At 32.1% G+C, this 22,850-nt stretch overlaps 1 protein-coding gene across 1 annotated transcript in view; it reads right to left on the reverse strand.

Annotated features, from left to right (window-relative positions):
• Positions 1-574: 574 nt before the first annotated feature.
• The window catches only part of LOC131847827 (uncharacterized), a 28,040-nt gene continuing 5,764 nt past the window's right edge, over positions 575-22,850 (reverse strand). Inside the window, 21 exon segments of the mRNA XM_059197494.1 lie at positions 575-738; positions 2,065-2,170; positions 2,255-2,342; positions 2,574-2,741; positions 3,578-3,818; positions 4,600-4,739; positions 4,931-5,026; positions 11,064-11,166; positions 11,859-12,065; positions 12,578-12,781; positions 14,598-14,726; positions 15,232-15,357; positions 15,664-15,862; positions 16,237-16,323; positions 17,379-17,540; positions 18,333-18,457; positions 19,101-19,286; positions 20,148-20,408; positions 21,306-21,397; positions 21,656-21,726; positions 22,529-22,674. Coding sequence (XP_059053477.1) covers positions 619-738; positions 2,065-2,170; positions 2,255-2,342; positions 2,574-2,741; positions 3,578-3,818; positions 4,600-4,739; positions 4,931-5,026; positions 11,064-11,166; positions 11,859-12,065; positions 12,578-12,781; positions 14,598-14,726; positions 15,232-15,357; positions 15,664-15,862; positions 16,237-16,323; positions 17,379-17,540; positions 18,333-18,457; positions 19,101-19,286; positions 20,148-20,408; positions 21,306-21,397; positions 21,656-21,726; positions 22,529-22,674 — 3,057 coding nt within the window. The 3' untranslated portion in view covers positions 575-618.

The following is a 22,850-nucleotide window of genomic DNA, read 5'->3' on the forward strand; positions in this document are numbered from 1 at the left end:
TAATTAAAAACACTAATAAAATATCAGGAAAATTCACACAGCGCCGACTAATTCCAAGCTAGTGCTTGTGTTATGGGTAATACTGATGCAAATGTATAGATACAGTTTTCTTGTAAATATGTACATACATACATAAAAAATACACAGACTGATACAAACATTCAAACTCACGAATACAAATGTTTGCACTCGCGACCATCAGAAGTGAGGTAACCACTAGATCACCGAGGCCGATCATTCGACAGGGAATTCATAACCACATAATAGAACATAAGTGGGCTCGGACAGTGCGAATCCTGAGGAGCTTACTCCCGCATAGGTATACTTATATTGTAGAATGAACTACCTGCCAAGGTTTTCTCTAGAGACCAGCATGGGGTTTTTCAAGAAGGGTATAAAAAAGTTTTTAAGGATCGGTAATGTGAACGTATACTGATTTGTCACCACCATGGAATGAACAAAAGACAACGCATTTAAATGAAAATGAAATAAAAATTCAATACCTTATATTTATTATTGTCCATATCATATTGGTCAATGAAAATATTTAAAAATATCATAAAAATTACAATGTATAAAATTAAAATATCTTCATTACATGAAAGCGTGAAGTTACAATCATTTCAAAATATCCTTTTTTAGTTGTCTAGCTCCTATATACAACTTTTGTTTCACATCGGGGAAAGCATTCAGAAGGTCCTGCCAATCAGAGAGACGGAGGTATACCAAGTCCACAACCTGAAATAGAAAAAAATCTATTGTATAACCACAGATATATATTAGTACAATGAGATATGACATTAAATATTTCATTAATTAATTTACATAAATAAATTATACATATTATATTATTTTAAAATGCCTGTAGTTGTCACTATCTTAGAAAGTTGATTGAGGATGCCACTAAATATTAGGGCTGCCACTGTATTACGGAAATCTAGACTGTTATTCCAGATAGGGTAGTCAGGAGACATATCAATTGTCGACCTCATGGAGAAGGCAACACTCGATATTGATATACATTACTTTTGGTATATTTTGAAACTAAAGTGACAGGGGGCGAAGATACCGCTATACTTCGGACTAAATTTGTAATCGATATTTGTTTCAAGAGAGTTATTCGGTAATATAATGTGATAAAGTTTCTATTTTGTTTCAACCAGATTTGAATTCACGACCTTTTGGATGCAAGTCCGAGTAGTCAATCACTAGGTTACGATGCTCTCAAAATATTATCTCTATTTTGTATTTATAAACGAATATACTGAAGATATCAACAATTTCACGTTTCATTAGCTAACCACCCTCACGAGAGCACCCGACACTCGTGTTTGGTTCATCCCGCTTGGCTAACCAGCTGTCATTCTATTGTTATTTTCTCGACAGCATTTAATTGAGTATATTTTCTGTCATAAATAAAAATATACTTTTATTTTCATAAAATATATATTATTTGAGTGAGTAATGTTCAAAATTGATTTCATTTATACTCGTATTTCAATTATCTTAACTATATTCGATTTTAAACTTTGAATATTTTCGAAACATAACCTATTCTTTACTGTAATCCACGATTATATAGTCAATTCGTTGAGATTTTTGCCATTTCTCAACTAAAGTAGCACTAGCACAGATAAGATAACATTACATACTAGGTAGCCAGTGCAGTAAGATCTTGGCAGTAGGGTTAAAAATTGGGATGTGTATAAATAAGTGGCAAAACAAGTTCAATATAAATGATATACTTTTGCTTCTGGCTATACCGTTTTTTATATTGGTGTATTTAAATAGCTATTTATGACAATCGGAAGGCCTCGATGGTGTAGAGGTTTAGCACACCGCTTTACATCCGATGCTTGCGGATTCGATTCCTCGCACGGTTCAAACATTTGTATTCATGAGTATGTTTTTTGTATCGATCTGGGTGTTTAAATTGTGTACCTATGTATTTACACAAAATATCTAAATATTTATATCAATTGTCTAGTAACCATAACACAAGCTAGGACTAAATGGAGTTGTATTAATTGACCGGAAAAAAAATATTATTGAAAAATAATATACCGTGCGTGCATAATACGTGAATTGAAACGGTGTATTTGGAAAAAGACCAGGTATGAACCCAAAGTATCCATTGGAGGAAAGTAGTGCCGTCATCTTCTTTTCACCACTAAAACAATAATAAACTCAGTATTTTTAAACAATAATGTTAAGTAAAAATATTATGTTATTATTGTAATATATTTTATATTACTTAGAATCGGTGAACCATTTTTCTACTTCGCCTTCGTGTATGAAATAAATACATGAAAATATGTCACCTTCTTGTACAATACATTTGTCTGAAACAATGAATAGGACTATAAAAATATTAATTTATGACAAAAAAAAAGATAACCTAAAAATGTAGTTCAAAGTCATCAGTTTGTTCAGAACCATTTAGAAACGTGTGAACCCGGTTACCAATATAAATAAAATATACACGGAAGTTATAAATAATTGATATGATAAATCACTTCAAAACACAATTTTTTATTTATTTGAAACCGACAGCGTTACAATAATGTACTTACTAGGAAAAACCACAATTCTTTGTACCCTTGCGACGAGTTGTCTTGCAAAGTATTTAGGCAGTAGACGAAATAATGGCGGGGTTTGTATGTGATACATATACAAAGCACTGAGAAGATCTTCACGAAGGCACATTGGTGCTTGATGAGCTAATTCTGGTAGCCAATTACCTAAGAAGAAAAAATAAAATATTACAAGAACATAATTATAATACACTTAAAGTCACATTTGACTAGGCACATTATAAGCTAACAGAGTCCACGAGTCCACATTTGTAACAAAAAACATTTTGAATTTAATTAGGCACTATGTTTTTTAGACTAGCTCTACAATGCTGAGAATTTTCTGGGTCTTTTTAGATGGACTAACAATTAAAAAACTAAAATTTCTAAATTGATTTTACAATGGATAAACCAAATATTTATTATGTGTGCTTCAGCCGAAAAATTAAAAATATAATATGATCTATATAATACCCATAATTTCTCTAACATTTATGCATTTAAAAATATATCTAAATTTTACCATAGATAGTTATCTAGTAATTTCAGTACCATAATAAACCTGTCAAAGCCTATTTATTTATTTTTATTTTATTTATACGCCTTATTGCACCAATTACAGAACAAAAAACAATTAAAATAGAAAATATACATTTACTAATACAAAAGACGGTCTTATCGCTGAACAATCTGTTCCGGACTACCTTTGGGTGGATAGAGAAATTATTACATAGTATAAAAGAAAATGGCTGTCGCTGTCTGTCCGTCCATATGTATGCTTAAATCTTTAAAACTACGCAACGGATTTTAACGTGGCTTTTCTTACTAGATAGAGTGATTCAAGAGGAATGTTTATATGTATAAAACATATACACCCGGGCGAAGCCAGGGCGAGTAGTTAGTAAACAATAAGAAATGGGCATAGTTGTTTGCTGACAAAAATATATTCTTAGTTCACTCTTACACAATTCTTATAGAGAAAAATATTTTAAATATAAAATTACCTCTTTGCCTTCTCCATAACTGTTTGGTATACTTCATTACAGCTTTCAGCAGCACCGGTGACAATCCACTATGCTTCAAATAGGATATTAGATTAGAGACATTGTAGTCATATTGATACAGTTCCCGGTAGGTCGTGTAAACTGCACTCACTGCTACACTCATCAGCCATATATCAATCAAATATATGAAGAAATTTATAAAGACTTTGTAATAAATTTCTGTTATTGATAGTGGCATTACCTAAAATAAACCATAAGAAGTATAATGTTATTTAAAGTTCAAATGATTGAAATTAAGTAATTTTAACGCGCGAAAAGGCGAAGTTATGCAAACAAATAGTGTGCCATATAGCAACCTTCGATACCTGCATTGACTTATTACATTAACGTGTAGTTGTAACTACAACAGTGATCGTGAACATATTTTTTTTTATATATTAGTATGACAAATAAGCTGATAGCACCCTAATGACAAGTGGGAAAAGACGCCTATGTACATAATTAAAACCACGGATAACATTGCCATGTGGGCCCATGACACCTTGCATTTCCGTTCCGGAGTAATAAAATGTCATACATACAGTGTAATTTACAAACATATCTCACTCTTTAACTGAAACTCTGCTATAAAGTAACCTTAGTTGAATGAAATGAAAATTCGCATCTATCGAAACCTATTATAACCGGTTTATTAGAAAATGGAAATAATTACAAATATTTATCTTTGAATAATTATAATAGGCAAGGACAAAACTATCATGTAGTCTCAAACTAATCAGCTCATTCTATGGGTACTGAACAACTGATAGAAATGTATAAATGTATATTTTTTTCTAAAACCAAAAACATTTATATGTTTAAATAACCAGACTAATATTAACAATTATACTGCAGATACGAAAGTTTCTAACGTGCGATACTGGATACCTAGACCACCGAAGCCGTCAAATTATTAATATTTAACAATAATTTGTATTTATACAAACCATACATGATCTAAAATGTTTCATAAAAATGCTTACAGTGTCCAAAACAGTATGTGTATGCAGAAGTATAATAAATGTTAATGCAACTACGTAATCGTCTTGCCAACTTTTTGGTACCAGAAAACTCACTCTTGATTGATTCTCATAATTAAAATTTCTTGTTATTCTTGCGCAACCTGCAATTTAAATAATTTACTATATAATTATGTAATTGAATATATTTAATTATACATAGAATAATACTCAAAATAGTTGAAATTTATTTTAATATAGCTAGCAAAAAATTAAATGTACATTAATATATAGCATTATCTGGGTAGGTCTTTCAATTTTGTCGTTTTTAGCAAAAAAAATAAATTTTCATTACCTCCTTGTCTATCCTTTGGGTTTTGCCACTCTTGATAATCTATAGTTTTATTAATGTCTGGTGGTACATCCAATACAGGTACAGGAAAATCAGTTCCTGTCAAAAAATAACATAACCATATAATAAATCAAACTGATGAATACATTAAAGAACAGATTATTAAAGTGCGAAATAACGAGGAAAACTTCAATCTAACATTATAACTAAACATTAAAATACAATAGTGTAATATATATGTTATATTATAAGTATCTTATTATATATATGGCTGTTATTTATATATTATATATATCGTCCCAACAAATCCCGTACTTATCTGATCAATACCATTTTTGCGAAATTTGACTGCCTAAGTCGAGATTCTAACTCCCGAGCCAGTTAACCAGTTAGAGGGTAGACGGTTCGGTACCCGTCTACCCTCTAACTGGTTAAAATAGCTCATAAAACTAAACCAATTCGTAGGCAAAGGCATTTACATTTGTCATATTATCTATGGAAATTATTTTTTTATACCACTATAAGCATACGTCGAGATGAAAAACAGCTACCGTGGCCTATGAACACCTGAAACACCAGATATGTCACTTGTTGTCGATCCGGTTTATTTATATTTATCAACATTATATTACCTACTAGTACTTAATATTTTTTATTCCAAGTAACACACAACATAATCTTTTTTTTATCCCTTCAATGAGTGCATTTTAATATTATTGTTGTATTAAAATATAGTAATTGAGGAATATATTTAATATGTTACGAATATAGTGACATAGTTTCGTGTTTTTCTACAATGTCAATCAACAGCTAGATAAATTATAAATATGACGTTGGTCTATAAAAAGTATCTATTATACCACATTACTCCCTCCCAATGGAAAACAAAGCTTCTAGTCTCTATAAACCTAATCGTGCTGGTAGTTTCCGCTGGCGTTGCGAACGACGTGGCACTTGCAGCTGCGGTGTTGTGGTAGTGGCAGTGGCGCCACGTGATGTCGACGGAAAAGTTGCATCCTCATCTTGAAACACTATTGGACCCTCAGGATGTTGCGCGCTCGTAGAGGGTATCGGTGATAACTGGTTTCTATAATCACCATGTTGTAATTGATCCTCTGTGTCTATACGTTTATAGTAGTGGGTGTAAGCACTTGTAGGGTCATCATCCTGACTGCCGCTCAATCTTGGACGTAATTGATCGGAATGCTTACGGCTACGAACTCCATTTGAAAACTCCACCTCGTAAGAGTATGGTCCATTACATTTCGTTATTATTGCAGGATCTGATCCCTTTGTCAAGGGCTTATTTACCCAAACCTTATCTCCAAGTTTATATGTTGGTGGGACAACTTCTTTGTTTGTTGGTCTCAACTCCTTATATAATCGCGTTCTTTCTAGATCGTCTCGGATGTTAGGTTTCAATAAATCGAAGGTAGTACGCATTATTCTTCCAAACATCGCTTCGTAAGGGGTTCTGTTCGTTGAACGTCGGGTTGTGTTCCGGTATGCCTGAAGAATTCTGTTAAGGCGTCCATGTATGTCAATATTCTTATCCGAGGCAAGCATACGTTCTTTGAATGTTCGGACAGCACGTTCAGCTAACCCATTAGTTCTAGGGTGATATGGTGTTGTTTTTATGTGTGTTGTGCCAATACTCTGACAGTAGCTTCTAAATTCGCTTGATATGAATTGAGGGCCATTATCTGTAACTATATATTTCGGAATACCGAATGTGGCGAATATGTTGTCTAGACGACTTATTGTTGCTCTTGATGTTGTTGATTTCATTGGTATAACTTCCAGCCATTTTGTATAAGCATCTATTGCTATAAGCCACATGTACCCGAGAAATGGTCCCGCAAAATCTATATGTAATCTATGCCATGGTTCCGGCGGTACTCCCCAAGGATACACCGGTGCAGAGTTAGTGTTGGTTTTTGAAGATTGGCATAATTTGCAATGTTTCGAAAAATTTTGAATATCTTTGTCTATGTTTGACCAGTACACATGCAATCTTGCCAGTGACTGCATAGCATTTACCCCATTATGTCCGTCATGTAACATTTCTAGTATGGCTGATTGTAATTTTTTTGGTATACATAGTCTTCCGTTCCACAGGATAATTCCATCTTCAAATGACAATTGTTCTCGTTTCTCGAAGTAAGTATGCATTTCTATCGGTAGTTCTTTTTTTTCCGGCCAATAATTTGTTATGAAGTTTTTGATTTTGTTAAGGTTTATATCGTTAAGTGTCTCTTTTCTAAGTTTTTGTTTTGTTACGGGTATATTACTCAGTCTAAGATGTAAGAGATGGGCAAATTGGGGTAACCCTGTTCGTTCTTCTATAGTTAAATCAGAGTTTGGCAGCGGTAATCTTGAAAGTGCATCTGCTGGAGTATTCTCCTTAGCCGTGTGGTAATTTATGGTGTACTCGTAACTGTTTAAGATCATGGCCCATCTAAGTAATCGGTTGCTTGCGACTTTGGGTGTTTCTCTTTCTTGACTAAAAATACGTTCAAGAGGCTTATGATCTGTTAGCAAAGTAAATTTTCGTCCATAAAGGTATTGATGGAACTTTGTTACTGAATAAACAATCCCTAATGCCTCTTTGTCGATTGTTGAGTATCGACGTTCTGTTTCGGAAAGAGTTCTGGAGGCGAATGCGACTGGACGCATGATGTTATTCATTTTATGAAATAACACTGCTCCAATTCCTTTATCAGAGGCATCGCTACTAACGTAGATAGGCTGTTTCTCATCATAGTGGACAAGTGTTTCGTTCGATGTTAAAATGTTTTTCAGATCGTTTGTTATTTGGGTATCCTCGCTGGTCCAATCCCATTTTTGGTTCTTCTTCAAATGACGATACAACGGTGCACATCTAACATGTAAATTGTCTATAAATCTACCATAGTATGTAATGGAACCCAAAAAGGATCGTAATTCGGCCACGTTCATTGGAGTTGGCATTTTTTTGATAGCTTCAACTCGTTCCGATGTTGGGTGTAAACCGTTTTTATCAATCTTATGACCAAGGAAAGTTACACTCTCCTGTAACCAGAAACATTTAGTTATCTGACTTTTAATACCTGCTTCTTGTAGCCTTTGTAAGACTGTTCTGACTCGTTTTATGTGCTCATGTCGGTTTTCCGCCGTTATCAAAATGTCATCGAGGTAACATACAACACCATCCAGCCCACTTAGGATTTGATGCATGATTCTTTGAAAAACTGCTGGTGCAAAAGATATACCAAAGGGTAATCTTTTATACTGGAAGTAACCCTTGTGTGTTGAGATCGTTAAGTACTTCCTGGAGTCCGGGTGTACCAATAATTGAAGGTAGGCGTCTTTAAGGTCTATTTTTGTAAACAATTGACCCCCAGCTAATTTGGATGTAATTTCCTCAAACCTTGGTAAGGGGTAGTCATCAACTTGTACATGCTGGTTGATCGTTACTTTGAAATCAGCACAAATACGTACGTTTCCATTAGATTTAATTGCAATGACTATAGGTGATGCCCACTCAATCGGCGTTACCATTGTATCAATATGTTCTAGAACCCCTCTCTTACTAAACGCTGTAATTCGTCGTTGACTTGGTCCTGTAGGGCCAATGGAACTGGTCGTGGTCTGAAAGCCTTAGGACGTACATTGTTAGGAATATGGATCTTGGCAGTATGACAGTTAATTGTACCTAATTTCCCATCAAATAGTGTTTTAAAGTCCTTTAGTAAACATTCAACCTCATCCTTATTATGTTGTCCTGTTATAGGGGGAATTGTTTTTGTTATGGGTTCTTTTATGCTACAGAGCCGAGCCCCCGGTGGCATAGGTAGGTTGAATTGTAAACACCAATTTAATCCAAATAAAGGTAAGTCATTATGTTTTGTTACATAGGCTGACAATATCTTCACACTATTAAAGGCCATTACGGTTATGTCGCAGATTCCCAGAGTCTCGATCTTGACGTCTGTGTAGGCAACAAGATTCTTACATTTTTTTAGTGTTGGTCGACCAATTGCTTTCCATAACAATTTGCCAATAACTGAGTGTACTGCCCCAGGGTCATATAACATATCAACTTCTATACTGTTAAGTTTCGTCGATATCATAATTTTGCTGGCAGGATTACGAAAACCAACCGCACGAGTGTGTGTGCTCTCAGCATCAGAATCTTCATTTTCGCTATCAGTACGATGTTTCTTTATTGAAACTTGTCTTGTATTATACTTGTTTATTTTTAAATGACCACTACCTATACAAACGCTCGAGAAATGGTTCATTTTATTGCAAGCGTTGCATCTTTTCCCCTTTGCAGGACAGTCGTTCAAATTTTGGTGGTATTTTCCTCCACAAAATATACATTTTTTTGAGGGAATGTTTGTTTTCTTTCCGGGTTTTCTATTGATGTTGATGTTAAGTTTGTTTACAGCTTGCGGTGATTCATTAGTAGTTTCCATAGTAGTATAATTGTTGTTTGTTAAACGTTGACTCTGTATTTCTGCTTGTTCCAGTTTGTTCAGTGTAGCGATAATATCAGCAAGTTTCGAATCATTCGTTGGATGTTCTTTGATGAGTTCCTGTTGCCATGTAATGTTATTAATGCCGATTACTAGTTGATCTCGAATTCGTTCTTCTAGTGTATTTCCGAATTCACAGTATCCAGCGAGTGAACGAAGTTGTAGTATAAATTGTGAAATTGTCTCATTTTCGTTTCTATATCTTGTAGCAAAAGATAACCGTTCGGAGAGAACGTAGGTCTTCTTGCCATAATATTCATGTAGTACTTTAATAAGTTCCTCGTAAGTTTTCGATGTCACGGGAGTCGGTCGAAAATAATCCACAAGTACCTTGAATGATGTTGGACCGATTCGGGAGAGAAGTAATTGTTTTCTCTTATTATTACTATCTGATGTTGTTCCGTCAAGCCCATGAAGTTGTAACTCGATCTCAAATCTTTGTATATAGTAATCCCAGTCTTCTGTATTGTTGTCAAATATATTAAAATTAAAACGTTCCAACGACATCTCGTCGCCAAATTTATGTTGTATTAAAATATAGTAATTGAGGAATATATTTAATATGTTACGAATATAGTGACATAGTTTCGTGTTTTTCTACAATGTCAATCAACAGCTAGATAAATTATAAATATGACGTTGGTCTATAAAAAGTATCTATTATACCACAATTATTAATGTCAATTTTCAGTAATTTACTTGTATTGTAATTAGTAAACTTTTAAAATAAAATATATGTAATGTTTAACAGTTAATTCAAGTACAATCTCTATTTTCTCCCTCAACGTCGGCTATTTATAAATCTATTTTAAAACAAATAGAATTTGTTTTCAGAATTTGAGTAAATATAAATTGGGTGTCTGAAGTTTCCTGCCAATTAAAGAGTCATAATATCTATATTTAAATCTGTTTAGTTCAAATTTATTAAGAATAAAATATTATGCTTGGTTTATAAAAAATCGGAACTGTAACTCAGAATCACAAATCAAATATAATTTATTCATTTAGGACACTTAAGCCGCTTATAAATGTCACGTTTTTTGTATTAATATTTTTTCCCTACCGTCCAGTTCAGTATACAGATACAATTGAGAAGAACTGGTAACAAAAATACCACTGATTTTCTTTTTTTAAACCAGTATATTTACATTATGTACTTACATGTATAGATCTGTCTAACTTTTAAATAAAATTAAAATATCTTTGTTCAACAAATGTACGCATATTACAGACTCTTCTACCGTGCATCCCGTACCATTAAATGAAAATCCTGTACATGAACAACTATTACCATGCACGTTAGTCATTTAAGTAATCGTTTAGCAAAGGAAGGATTCCAAACAATATTATTATAATTGAGATTTCCTTAGTTGAGGCTAAAAATAGTATACTATACTATAAGCATACTGCTAATCTGATTGACGCACAGGTAAAATCAAATCTGGAGCACCATTTTACTATTTTGGGTTCAAACTTCAAAAAATTCAAACATACAAAAATATATAAATTTCTACGTCGTATACAGAATACGTTAAGCAAACACAAGAGACTTCAATTAGGATGAATGACTCGTTACAATGTGCGCTTGAAAATAAAAATGGTGTGTACAAAGTAACACATAAACTCACTCCTACATGCGACGTATATCCACCCACATGTCATAGAATGCAGTAGTAAAAATAAAATTATGAATTTCATCACAAGTGGCGCCGCCTTGCTCTGTAAAATTGTACATTATGTTAGATGCCTCTTCACAATTTTTCTGCTATCCGTCCATGTATACGTCATTAGCAATTTTACTGTAATGTTATTTTTATTTCATATTAAAATGTTTTAGATAGAGCATTCTTTAGTCAAAGGATTGAATTTACATCTCATGCGTTGCTTAAGAACTAAGTTGTAATATTTTTCCCTCTTACAAGTTAGATATTGCTGCAATATTTTCTATTAACAATTGATAACTTACTTACAATCTGTTAGGGTACTTCTATATTGCCTAAAACTACATGGCGTCATGTCATTCATCAAGAAACAGAAATATAATTACGCTCCTATCCCTGGTAAGGAGCGTAGTTATATTTCTGTTTCTTGATGACATGACGGCCTCGGTAGACTAGCGGTTTAACACACCGCTTAAATTACGAAGGTCGCGAGTTCGATTCCTCGCATGGTACAAACATTTGGATTCATTCATTCATGAGCATGATTGTTTTATTGGTCTAGGTGTTTTCTATGTATTTAGAAAAAAAATGTATATCCATTAGTTGTCTAGTACCCATAACACTTGAGATTAGATTATGTTGTGTATATTGTTGTATAATACAATGACAATAATAATATTGTCACATAATATGATAATAGTGTTTTTTTTTTAAATTTATTACTATAGTTTATAGTAAAAATTAAATTACCTTAAAACTTCTACAAAAATGTTTATGGAACTGATACAATAATTGTAGCCTCAGTAACCTGGCGATCTGATATGTCCAATCGCCAGTTACTAAAGTTATCATAGGAAATATAAGAGATAAGACGTCAACATAGAACATCCAATTCTTTAGCATTCGAAAACCAACCACCCGATTTATGCATTTATCACCAATGACCATCAGCTCCATCTATAAGCAATAAAATTCTGAAATTATGTAGGTATTAACTCTTAGACTACATAAGGACATAATATCTACTGATGAAAATAACAAATCGAGCATCATTCCATTTGCATCCTTAATGGATGCAAATGGAATCAAATGGAACCAAATGGAAAAAAAAACTTGGTTTTTGTGATAATTGAAATAATGATGATGCATGCATAGAATGATCCTCCCGTCTGTGCTAACGATATATGTTTGTGATGTAACATTGTAGGATGATAAGATAAGTATATGTATTCATGACAGTTACTAAATCGTGGCTAGACATAAACCACGCGGTAAGTTTATTGCAAAAATATATCTTAAAAAGTATATAATAGATATTTATTAATTAAATTACCAATAGCATTAACGCTATAACTTAATAATATTAGATATAAATCATAAAAATATAATTTAATATACACACAAAATATTCTATCTAATACAGACCTTCCTTCTTTGAAGTCTATTAAGAAAAAAGTAACTAGTCTTACGGTATAAAATTCTGATAAGAAATGCGCCAAGTGCAGAAGATCTAGAGCAACTAATATCCAAATTACATTTCTTCTAAAATCTATTGGCAATGTATTAAGTATGAGAACAATAACGGCTGAAGAGAATGGTCCAAATAACCAAGCCACAGCCAGCCACTTTGAATACCAAGTCCTACTACGTGCTTCCATTGGCAGTACCATCCACTGTAATTATAAGAAAGTACACCTTAAAAAATATAAAATTAACTTATATTCAAATATAAAAAAATGCATCTACAATTCCATTTAATTAAATTTATTGATATTTGTGCTAATGCTACTGTTATTTCGAGTAATAAGACTACATGCAATGATAATACCTACATTATATATTGTAAAAAGTATACAAACGAAAAGTATAATCGAAACATTAAAAAAATATATGTACTAATGTACTGTATTGGTAGCAGTCGCCTATACATATCTACATGAACAGCGTGTTTATATACGTATGAAAATTACGTGATCATGTGTGCATGGATTGCAATTCTATAAGACTAAGAGTCATGCCTAGTACACTGTAATTTCACTGCTATCTCGATCCTTCTATCGAAATACAGCTTCGAAATTAGGTGGCCCACGCAAACAAATTTTAGAAACTTTACCCCAGTAACCTTGTCTATCTTATCAAGACGTAATACCTAATTTAAACTGTGTAGAATCTATATATGTATATATATATACAACAGTAAGTTTTATAAAGTAGGTTGGTTATTTATAAACTGAATTCCTTTACAACCAAATGGTTGTAAAGGAATTCAGTTTATATATAATATATACAACTGTTATTCCTTAACAGTTGTATATTATTTTTTTAATTTAGAGCACACTACGATTTACAATATATAATAAATGTATTAAATTACTAGAAACATAATTTACTGTTACAGACTACGCACTCGTTAAAATAGTCCTTCAAGTAATTAGAGCACCCGAGAGAGTCAAGGTCGAGGTATCATATTTACTTTTGAAAACACTGTCCCAGATAAAACGTGTGACGAGGAATTGAAATTAACGAAAACACTTAAAATAAATCTGTTACTCATTAACGTAAATGAAACTCTTAGACTGGGTTCACATGGCAACGTATATACTATATGTTTTACCCGATATTCATTAATTAGAGGAGCTCTGTGAAATAAGAACTTACCAATTTTTATAAAATATTCTTTTTTATTGTGAAAAAATTTTACAGGCTCTGGTTTCTTCAAACGACAAGCAAACATTAGATATAATATATAAAAAACTATTTTGACATTTGAGCTGTTGTAATAGAATTAAAGCATCATACATTATTGAGTAAGGTTAACGGTTAATCATTTAAAACATTCACGATGGACTTAACTAGAGCTTATATGTATGTGGCATGGCTTTAAATAGGAAAATACATAACAAGTCTCGACAGGTGAATCAGCTGTGAACATGTGTTCTAATTGTGAATAAACAAGTGTTCAAAAGTGGAAAATGACGTTGTAAATTTTGAATGTTGCAAAGGAGAGATTTAGAGTTGATATTTATACTATAATCCATTTTTCTTTGGTTCACTTCATGTGTTAAAACTATGTATATCAAGTATAGTGTTCAAACTACGAAATATTATGTGGTAATATATATTAGTGATATTAGTAATAATATATTTTAGTAACTATTGACTATTAAATAGTCAAAAAGTTACTAAAACAATCGGAATGCAAAAACTAGAATTACCACACTACAGGTGTGGTGTTTAATTTTGACTACTAAAAATTATTATTATATTATTATACTATTAAAAATTAAGTATATTTCGTCTGAAGCTCCCATGCTGACGATTTATAAGACTACTTCGTAAATACGTCGCCTTCTATTAATATTAAAGATTCTTATACATACAACAATGTATGTAAAATATCACTACTCTTCTGCTATACAAGCATATTATAATAAATAGAGACTAAAAAGATTCTTAAAAACTTTTAGTATATGCAAAGGATGAACTTACTGGAAGTTTTATAGTTTTCCGACCACGAAGAATATATCTTACGGTGTTATATGGATTTTCGTGATAACGTTTCTTTGTAGCCATATAGTCATCTTCAGATTGATAGTTATGAGCTATAGTTTCCCTTACCTAGTAGTGTGAAATATTGTAGTTCGAAATACAGTAATGGATTGAATGGATTAAGCCAGTTTTTTTACCCTAATTGGGCTCTGTAGAACCCTGCTGACGCACGACAAATTTCGATTCGGAGTATGTAGGGCAAAGATTGAGTAAAAAAAACATGAGGTTAATAAAAATAGCAAATAGAACTTCAGTATAGGAAGAGAGTTTGGTATTCAATATGCTTTAATTACAAAAGCTATTTATAGCTTTTGTAATATAAGTAAATTGTTGTGTAATGATAAGTAATAGGTATTCATATTAAGATACTTGCGTCATCTATTTCTATCTACGTAATTAATATATATATATATATTCAACCATTTAGTCGTAAAAATATAACAAAGACATATTTGAATTAATAATATTGATATCGATTCAAATAATTAAGATGATGTTCAATCCCTATCTCAATTTGTGCTCAGTTTAAAGCCAAATTTTCTATTAGTAATATACTAACTTATTACATATTTACCTCATCGCTAATAAAATCATGAAACTGTTTTACGGGTATTTGCAAAATATCTGTATACCCATCGGCAATAGCTGAAATACGAATTGGTCGCGGTACAGTGCCTTTAAGCTGACCAAATATTGCTCCCTGTTAAATAAAACAAATAGAAACATACAGAACATTCGTTGTATTACGTTATATTTTTACGAAAAATTCAGTAGCAGTCAAATAACATAATATTAGTAACACCTTGTAATTTCTGTGTGATTGCCGTCCAGCTTTACTCGAAATGATGACTATAATCACTAACATTTAGTTCAGCTAGTTATTTCAGTTGAGAAGAACTGGCAAAAAATTCAACAGCATCCTGTTTTTACTCATTCCTCACTTTGTTATCCCGACCTTTGCATAAACCCATTCTGTTTATGTTAAGTAACAGAATAAAATACTCACTTTGGTGAGAACAGCCAGTTTCTCCTCGCCCTGACTTATGCTAACTTTGCCTCTATGGACAATAAAAACCTGTGGGTTTAAGTCCATTTCTCTTACAATCTCTTGTGAAGGCAAATAATACACTTGAGAACAAACACTGGATAGTTGCCGACTAAGAGATTCTCCACAGTTTATAATAGTATCCAAAGCTATAAACGTTCTAGAAAAATTGTATTAATATATAAACATTAAGCGTGTACAATAATTCAGTGGACTGTATGTGTGAGATGAATTAAACAATGGATAAATAATGGTAAATACACATACAAATACACATATACATTGCACGAGTAGTAATAGCAGTGAAAAGGTGAAATAATATACGTGACAATTCTAAAACTGTGAAAAAAATAAAATCAAAATTGACACAAAATAAATATACTAAAACTGAGCAAAGAGTAGCCACACAAGCGGCGATCGAGGAAGAGATGCAGGGCACTGCTAAATCTACTAGTCACGTGTAGTGTAGACCTACTACTAGTCTATAATTACAGATTGAATCTAAAATGTTTATATCTACATATCTAAACGTACTTTTTAAAGAAGTAGTAACTTAAATCTTGTCTAAATACGACTCCAATACGCCTATTCATTAAGTTTTGTATATTGATGCCTTTAGTTCTGAAAATCAATGGAAAAACAAATTGTGGAATGCTTAATCAATTAATGTTTAATAATACACTATTTTATTCGGGCACTATTAATTTTATGTTTTTAGGACATTATTAATAATAGTTAAATTAGTTCTAAAATTAAAATCATTTCTCTATTCACATTCCTATTTTATTTCCTTTTATATTAAGTAATGGTTAGCGAGTGATCGTAATCCGATAATAAATATAATAAATCCAGATTTAAGTAAGTGTAATGAATATATATTTTTTTTTGTTGTATTTTTAAATAATAATAGAATACAATAGAATTTTTTTACAAAGGTGTATAAAGTTTTTGCTATACGTATAGATATAATATAATATACTAGCTATCTTTACCGGCCACATATTTTGCATCTTTTATCTACCAAAATGAATACGCAATGGGTTAATAAATTTTAAGTTATTCTCAATTACGATCACCTCCATTGTAAGATTATAAACTAATCTTGTTCTATAGGGAACTAGACAATAAACAGCCAAGAGCGAGACCCAAGACTAATATCAGTTTTGACAACTGAAGTAATGTTTGAAGTAGTTTGTATACGAATATTACTGTCCCCGCTCCACTCAAGTTTGCTTCTTTATACAAAGTTTGAATATCGAAATTCATTATTGGACTTGTAATATATAACTAAATGTACAATATTTCAGATGGACAATCGTTATTGTAGATATCCCAGGGGAAATTATTAAACGTTATACGAATTTACTTGTAAAGGGTTTTTAGTATGGACATGTCATGAGAGGGTGGACTATGATTTAAAGTATTTAATATGATCGGCCCCATCCACGTTCATATTAAATACGGGTCGCGGGTCGCTACTTCCACAATAATAGGACGCTTAAATGTATTTTATAAATGTAAATTATTTACATAACAATCATTTCTATTCATAAGTATAATTGATTTACAATGTATATAAATATTAGTATTTCTATCACTTGTCTAGTACCCAAAAAGCATTATATAATGTGGGATTAGATGGCGCAAAAAATTACTGATATTTTAAATGCAGTTACCTTATCCACCAGTAACTAAAATGGGCCATAGCATGGTGAATAAGTTTTTTGTCGACTCTTTCAGCTTGTAAAAATCTCCTCAGTTGACTAACACCGTGTTGATATAAAGTATCCCCTCGAGAACTAAGCACTAGGATTGTTAGGGAATAGCATATTACATACCTGAAATATACATGATTTATATAGCATAAGTTAAAGTCGTTGTCTGGTCGTTTATATTTTTTTAATTACGCAACGGTTTAATAAGACTACCCATTTGAGAAATGCAGTTTTTGACAATAGATGGAGTGATTTAAGAGGATGGTTTATATGTTTAATACATGAGTGTTATAGTATAGAAGTCGATAAATTCAAAGAATTATAATACATCAGTGTAAAGCTAAGACGGGTCGCTCGTTATTTATAAAGAAGAAACATGAATTTAATTTATATCACCGTTTCTTGGCTGAATCTGCATTCGGAAAATGGTAAATTTAATAAATGACTTTTGTATAAAGGTATTTAAGATAAAATTTGTTTAAACTTAGATTATTTCTCTTCTTATTATGATATTCATAACGAGAACGAGTTAAATAATTCGGTATTTATATAATAAGAAATTCAACAATCAATGTCAACTTCTTCCGTTCACATTATCAAAATCAATTCACATCATCATATTAGTTACTATATAGAGTTATTCCACATACTACCACAAAAGGGTATGTTCCTATATATAAACTATTTTCTTGCAAGTTTTTGATCTTATATGTATATATACATAATGTATTAACCATCAACTAGTTTTCTTTGTGTATTAAATAAATGATTATGTTATGGAGGCATGATATCTTAGTTCCAAAGCATTTGTGGTACAGTCGCACGATGCGTAATATCGATGGCCCTTTTCATGTACATAGGAGACCGTTACATTCCAGCTACATAAACACATAAATAATGCAAATATACACTTACCAAAACAAAATTCCAAATGTGAACAGAGTGAAGCCAACGCCTAGATTAACTCGGTCTATTCGAAACTTACCCAAGTTCATTTTCATAAGTCCCGATTGTGCTAAATTTATGCTTTCGGCAAACAACTGACCATTGAAATAAAATTAATTAATTACAATTAATTACTTTTGTAACTACGTAATATGAGAAGATGTAATTAAAATTGATTTATTTAATTAGTAACCACGCAATATGAATATGATAATATTGTATGAATAAGAGATTATTCGTAGATGATAGTTAATGTTGAAAACGATTATTCGTAGATGATATTAGAGTAAGAATTACAATAATTATCCGTATCTTAACAGCAGATACGGATTCTTTGCAAGATCATGTGATTTGTAGTGTAGTATTACTGTAGAAATCTATTATTTTTCCGACAATACTTTTCTAGAATAATCTTCTTTTTTTCTAGAATAATTGTAGATATTTTATGGCCGTTTCATTCCAAACTCAGAACCTATATGAGTAGGTTCTAAACAACTGATATTAGTAGAAGTACTTAGTACGTACACATATAACACCATCAAAATTAACATAATAAATAACTATTTTTAAAGATTGTTTAGTTACTATTTTTTTTCTGTTTATTTTGGCAACAGTCATTATATAAATATGTATGTGCAGAGAAATCTGTTTTTACAATAGAACGAATGCCGATTTTTTTTCTACATAATTACATAGATATTATCAATGGTAATAATCAATAATTTATATAATACTCACTACATGCAATTGTTGCACTGTTGGTTCTTTATCTAAAATCATGTATGATGGAATCCAACAGGAATTTCTACGAGCCATGTGAATAAGCTTGTATTTTGCATCAAACGTGAATTCAATACAATGATTGATCAGATAATGGCTTCCACCCAGCATTATTAGTATCGTCACTATTTGCCATTTAATTATCTGTAAATGAGTAATCTATCACTATATACATATATATCTAAATTAATGTTAGACTACACACTCTGCACTTCTGATATTTGTAATAAATTTACGAAAGTACCCAGTTGTTTTCATTTTTCGCGTGTTGTATGCATTAATAATATATGTAGTAGGGTCTTAACACTAATAATTTATGGTAAATAAGATATTTTATTTATAAACAAATTGAAATTATAAAGTAAATATTTTGCTATAATAAATCTATCAGTATAATCGACATTCCAATCGATTAAGTCGTTTCTGAGATCAGAATGGACAAATGCACCATCAAACAATCTAATTTATATATATTTCTATGACTTTGTTAACATAATTATGATATGACCTCTTTAGTGAAAATCGCGATAGCAATCCGTTATACCGGTAACAGGTTATATAAATTATATAACAGACAATATTTATATCATTACTAGTTGTTCCCGCGACTTCGCCCGCCTGGAATTTAACTTTATTTTTCTAAAATAAATATAGCCTAAGTTACTCCTTATTACATCAGCTACCTGCCAAAAAGTCCCGTCAAAATCGGTTCAGCCATTTTATGGATTTTATGGATTACGGAACAAACTGACAGAAAGACAGACAGACAAAAATTGTAAAAAATGTTATTTTGGTCTGGTGGTATTTACCGTATTTATATTCATATGCATGTAGTAAAAAACGGTTATTTCAATATTACAAACAGACACTCCAATTTTATTTATATGTATAGATTAATTACATGAATTTCAGTTGCAATGCAAAACGAACATTATCGGTAATGTTCGTATTGCAATGAGACTGAAATTAATTTATTTGTAAAATTAATTATTTAAATAAACTAACCAGCAGATAACCACTATTCATGGACGGTGCATCAGCAATATAATTAAAATATCCAGTCAAAATATATAAATGTGCAAATTTACAAACGGTATTCATAAACATAGCTTGATCGTTCGACATCGTCTTAGTCATTACGAGCGTAAAGAACTCGAACACAGGTAAAGCACCAATGACGTCCATTAAAAATCCTCGCGATAGGTAGTTCCATAAACATTTACGTTTACTGTATATTAGAATGCCTTTTTCATTGTAGTAAGGTAACTGGAATGGCGAGAATGTGTTATCACAGACAGTAGGCATTTTCACTCACTTGTATTTTTAGTAATATTGTGTACACATTTTTTTTTTTTTTATTGGGTTGTTTGGGCTATTGTCAGATGTGTAGCACCTGTAGCACTGCGACCTACATAGATCTATTGTGCTCGCCCTTTTCAGAGTTCGCTACCTAGACCCGTCAGGGACAAGAATTGAAGGATATTCTTAGGAGCGATCGTTTTTATCTCCTCGGGAAAGAGTGTAAACTTTCCAAAGGAGATATTTCGTTTATGCATGAGTGGGCTACAACCACATAGGATGTGAAGCGGCGTTTCCTCTTCAGTTTGGCAGAATCTGCAGATACTTGTCGTGCATAGGCCTAGCTTAGCCATATGCTTGTTCAATTTGCAGTGTCCTGTGAGGGCCCTAGTCATCATGCATATGTTGTTTTTACTCAATAGCAGTAATCTATTGGAGTATTTGGTCGAGAAGCCAAAAGTAGTAGAAGCCCAGTGTACACATTTACAAAAAATAAAATATAAGTATGGCTGCTGTAATAATGACAATAATAATATCTCTGAACCATTCACACAGCGTCGTCAAGTCCTAACGTAAACAGAGCTTGTGTTGTGGGTACTAGATAACTAATATAATTACTCATATATTTTTTTGTAAATACATATACATAGAAAACACCCAGATCAATACAAACTATTGTACTCATGTATTCAAATGTTTGTACCGTGCGAGGAATCGAACCCGCGACCACCGGAAGTAAAGCGGTGTGTTAAACCGCTAGACCACCGAGGCCGACCAACAATGTATGCACATTACCTATAAAGAATCATATCTCTCGAACATTATACTAAACTTGATAAATACATATAAAGTTTGTGGACTTACGAATAACTTTAGCATGATATCAACATATGCAACACAGTCACAAAAAATACTGATAATAGTCAATGGCCATTTGATTACTGCACCGCTCCCTCCTAAAGAAAAAAAAAAAAGAAATGTACTATACATTACTTGAGTCTACAACGGCAGGAGGTGTGCCTATCGCAATCTCTTGAATTATTTTTCGTTGGGTGTTTCCTTCACTGGAGGCAGAAATATTAATTGACACACAGATTTTTCTGTAGTCGATCAGATTTGAAGTTACGACCTCTAAGTCAGGGTAGTAATCAAAGAGACTACGACGTTCTTGAATATTTTTTTTTGTGTTAATACATAGCAATATGTAGACATACCTTGTAAAGATGCAGTTGCTATAGATACTATAACGGTAATAGCACGAAATAACATCCAATATTTGATGAAGCTTAAAAACGAAAGATTCTGAATTATCAATTAATATAGGAAACGTGTTTTTTGAAAAATTCATATACCTACGCCACTTATAATTTAATTTATGTAATAATAGATTGAGATGTATACTTTTTATTGTAGTTTGATTACTATCTGTAGATAGTGATGTACAATTGTAAGTAGTTGGAGTCACTGATATTGTAGTAACAATATAATAATATCTATTGTTTACAAGCTGTACCCGCGACTTCGTCGACTTCGTCGTCGTTGTTCGAAATAAAAGTAGCCTAAGTTACTCCTTATTACATCAGCTACCTGCCAAAGAAGGTCCCGTCAAAATCGGTCCAGTCATTTCAGAGATTAACTGGAATAAACAGACAGACAGACAAAAATGTTATTTTGGTGTGTGTACCGTATTTATATTCATATGCATGTAGTAAAAAACGGTTATTTCAATTACAAACAGACACTCCAATTTTATATATGTATAGATATGTCGGGCAGTCTTATTATAATATAGAATTCTTACACTTATACCTACAGTCACTATACAATATTAATTTGAGCCATTTCATTACTTAAAAAATATTTATATAAGTAATACTTATGACAGCCTAGCTGGTCTAGCGGTTTAACAGGTAGACATACTTCCAGTTTGCGGATTCGATTCCTCGCACGGTACAAACATTTGTATTTATGGAGTATAATTATTTGTATCCGTCAGTCTGTTTTCTAATTATATTACAAGTTATATAGTACTAATAACACAAACTCTGATTACCTTGGGACGAGATAGTATTATTATTATTACTTACTCAGATTCAGGGTGCAGAGAGTAATCGGATTTTAATGACGACCATACCACGTCTTCCTCATATCCTAACTGTTCTGTCGGTTCTTTACGAACCAGTGGTTTATTGCCATGTCTATGAAGAATATGATCACGAATTTTCTCTTGGTACTAAGGAGAATATTGAGTAGCTATATTAATATTAATGTATAACTGATATTAAGATTCTCTATATGGTAACTGAGTAAGCATACAATATCTTTGAACTATACCCGTCGAAGATGACTTAAAAAGCGGTTCAATCAAGAAAGTTGGTATATTACAGTAGTATATAACAACTCTACATT

This window comes from Achroia grisella, unplaced genomic scaffold (assembly GCF_030625045.1).
Source record: "Achroia grisella isolate CSIRO2021 unplaced genomic scaffold, CSIRO_AGI_Agris_v1 utg109, whole genome shotgun sequence".
NCBI classification, from domain to species: domain Eukaryota; kingdom Metazoa; phylum Arthropoda; class Insecta; order Lepidoptera; family Pyralidae; genus Achroia; species Achroia grisella.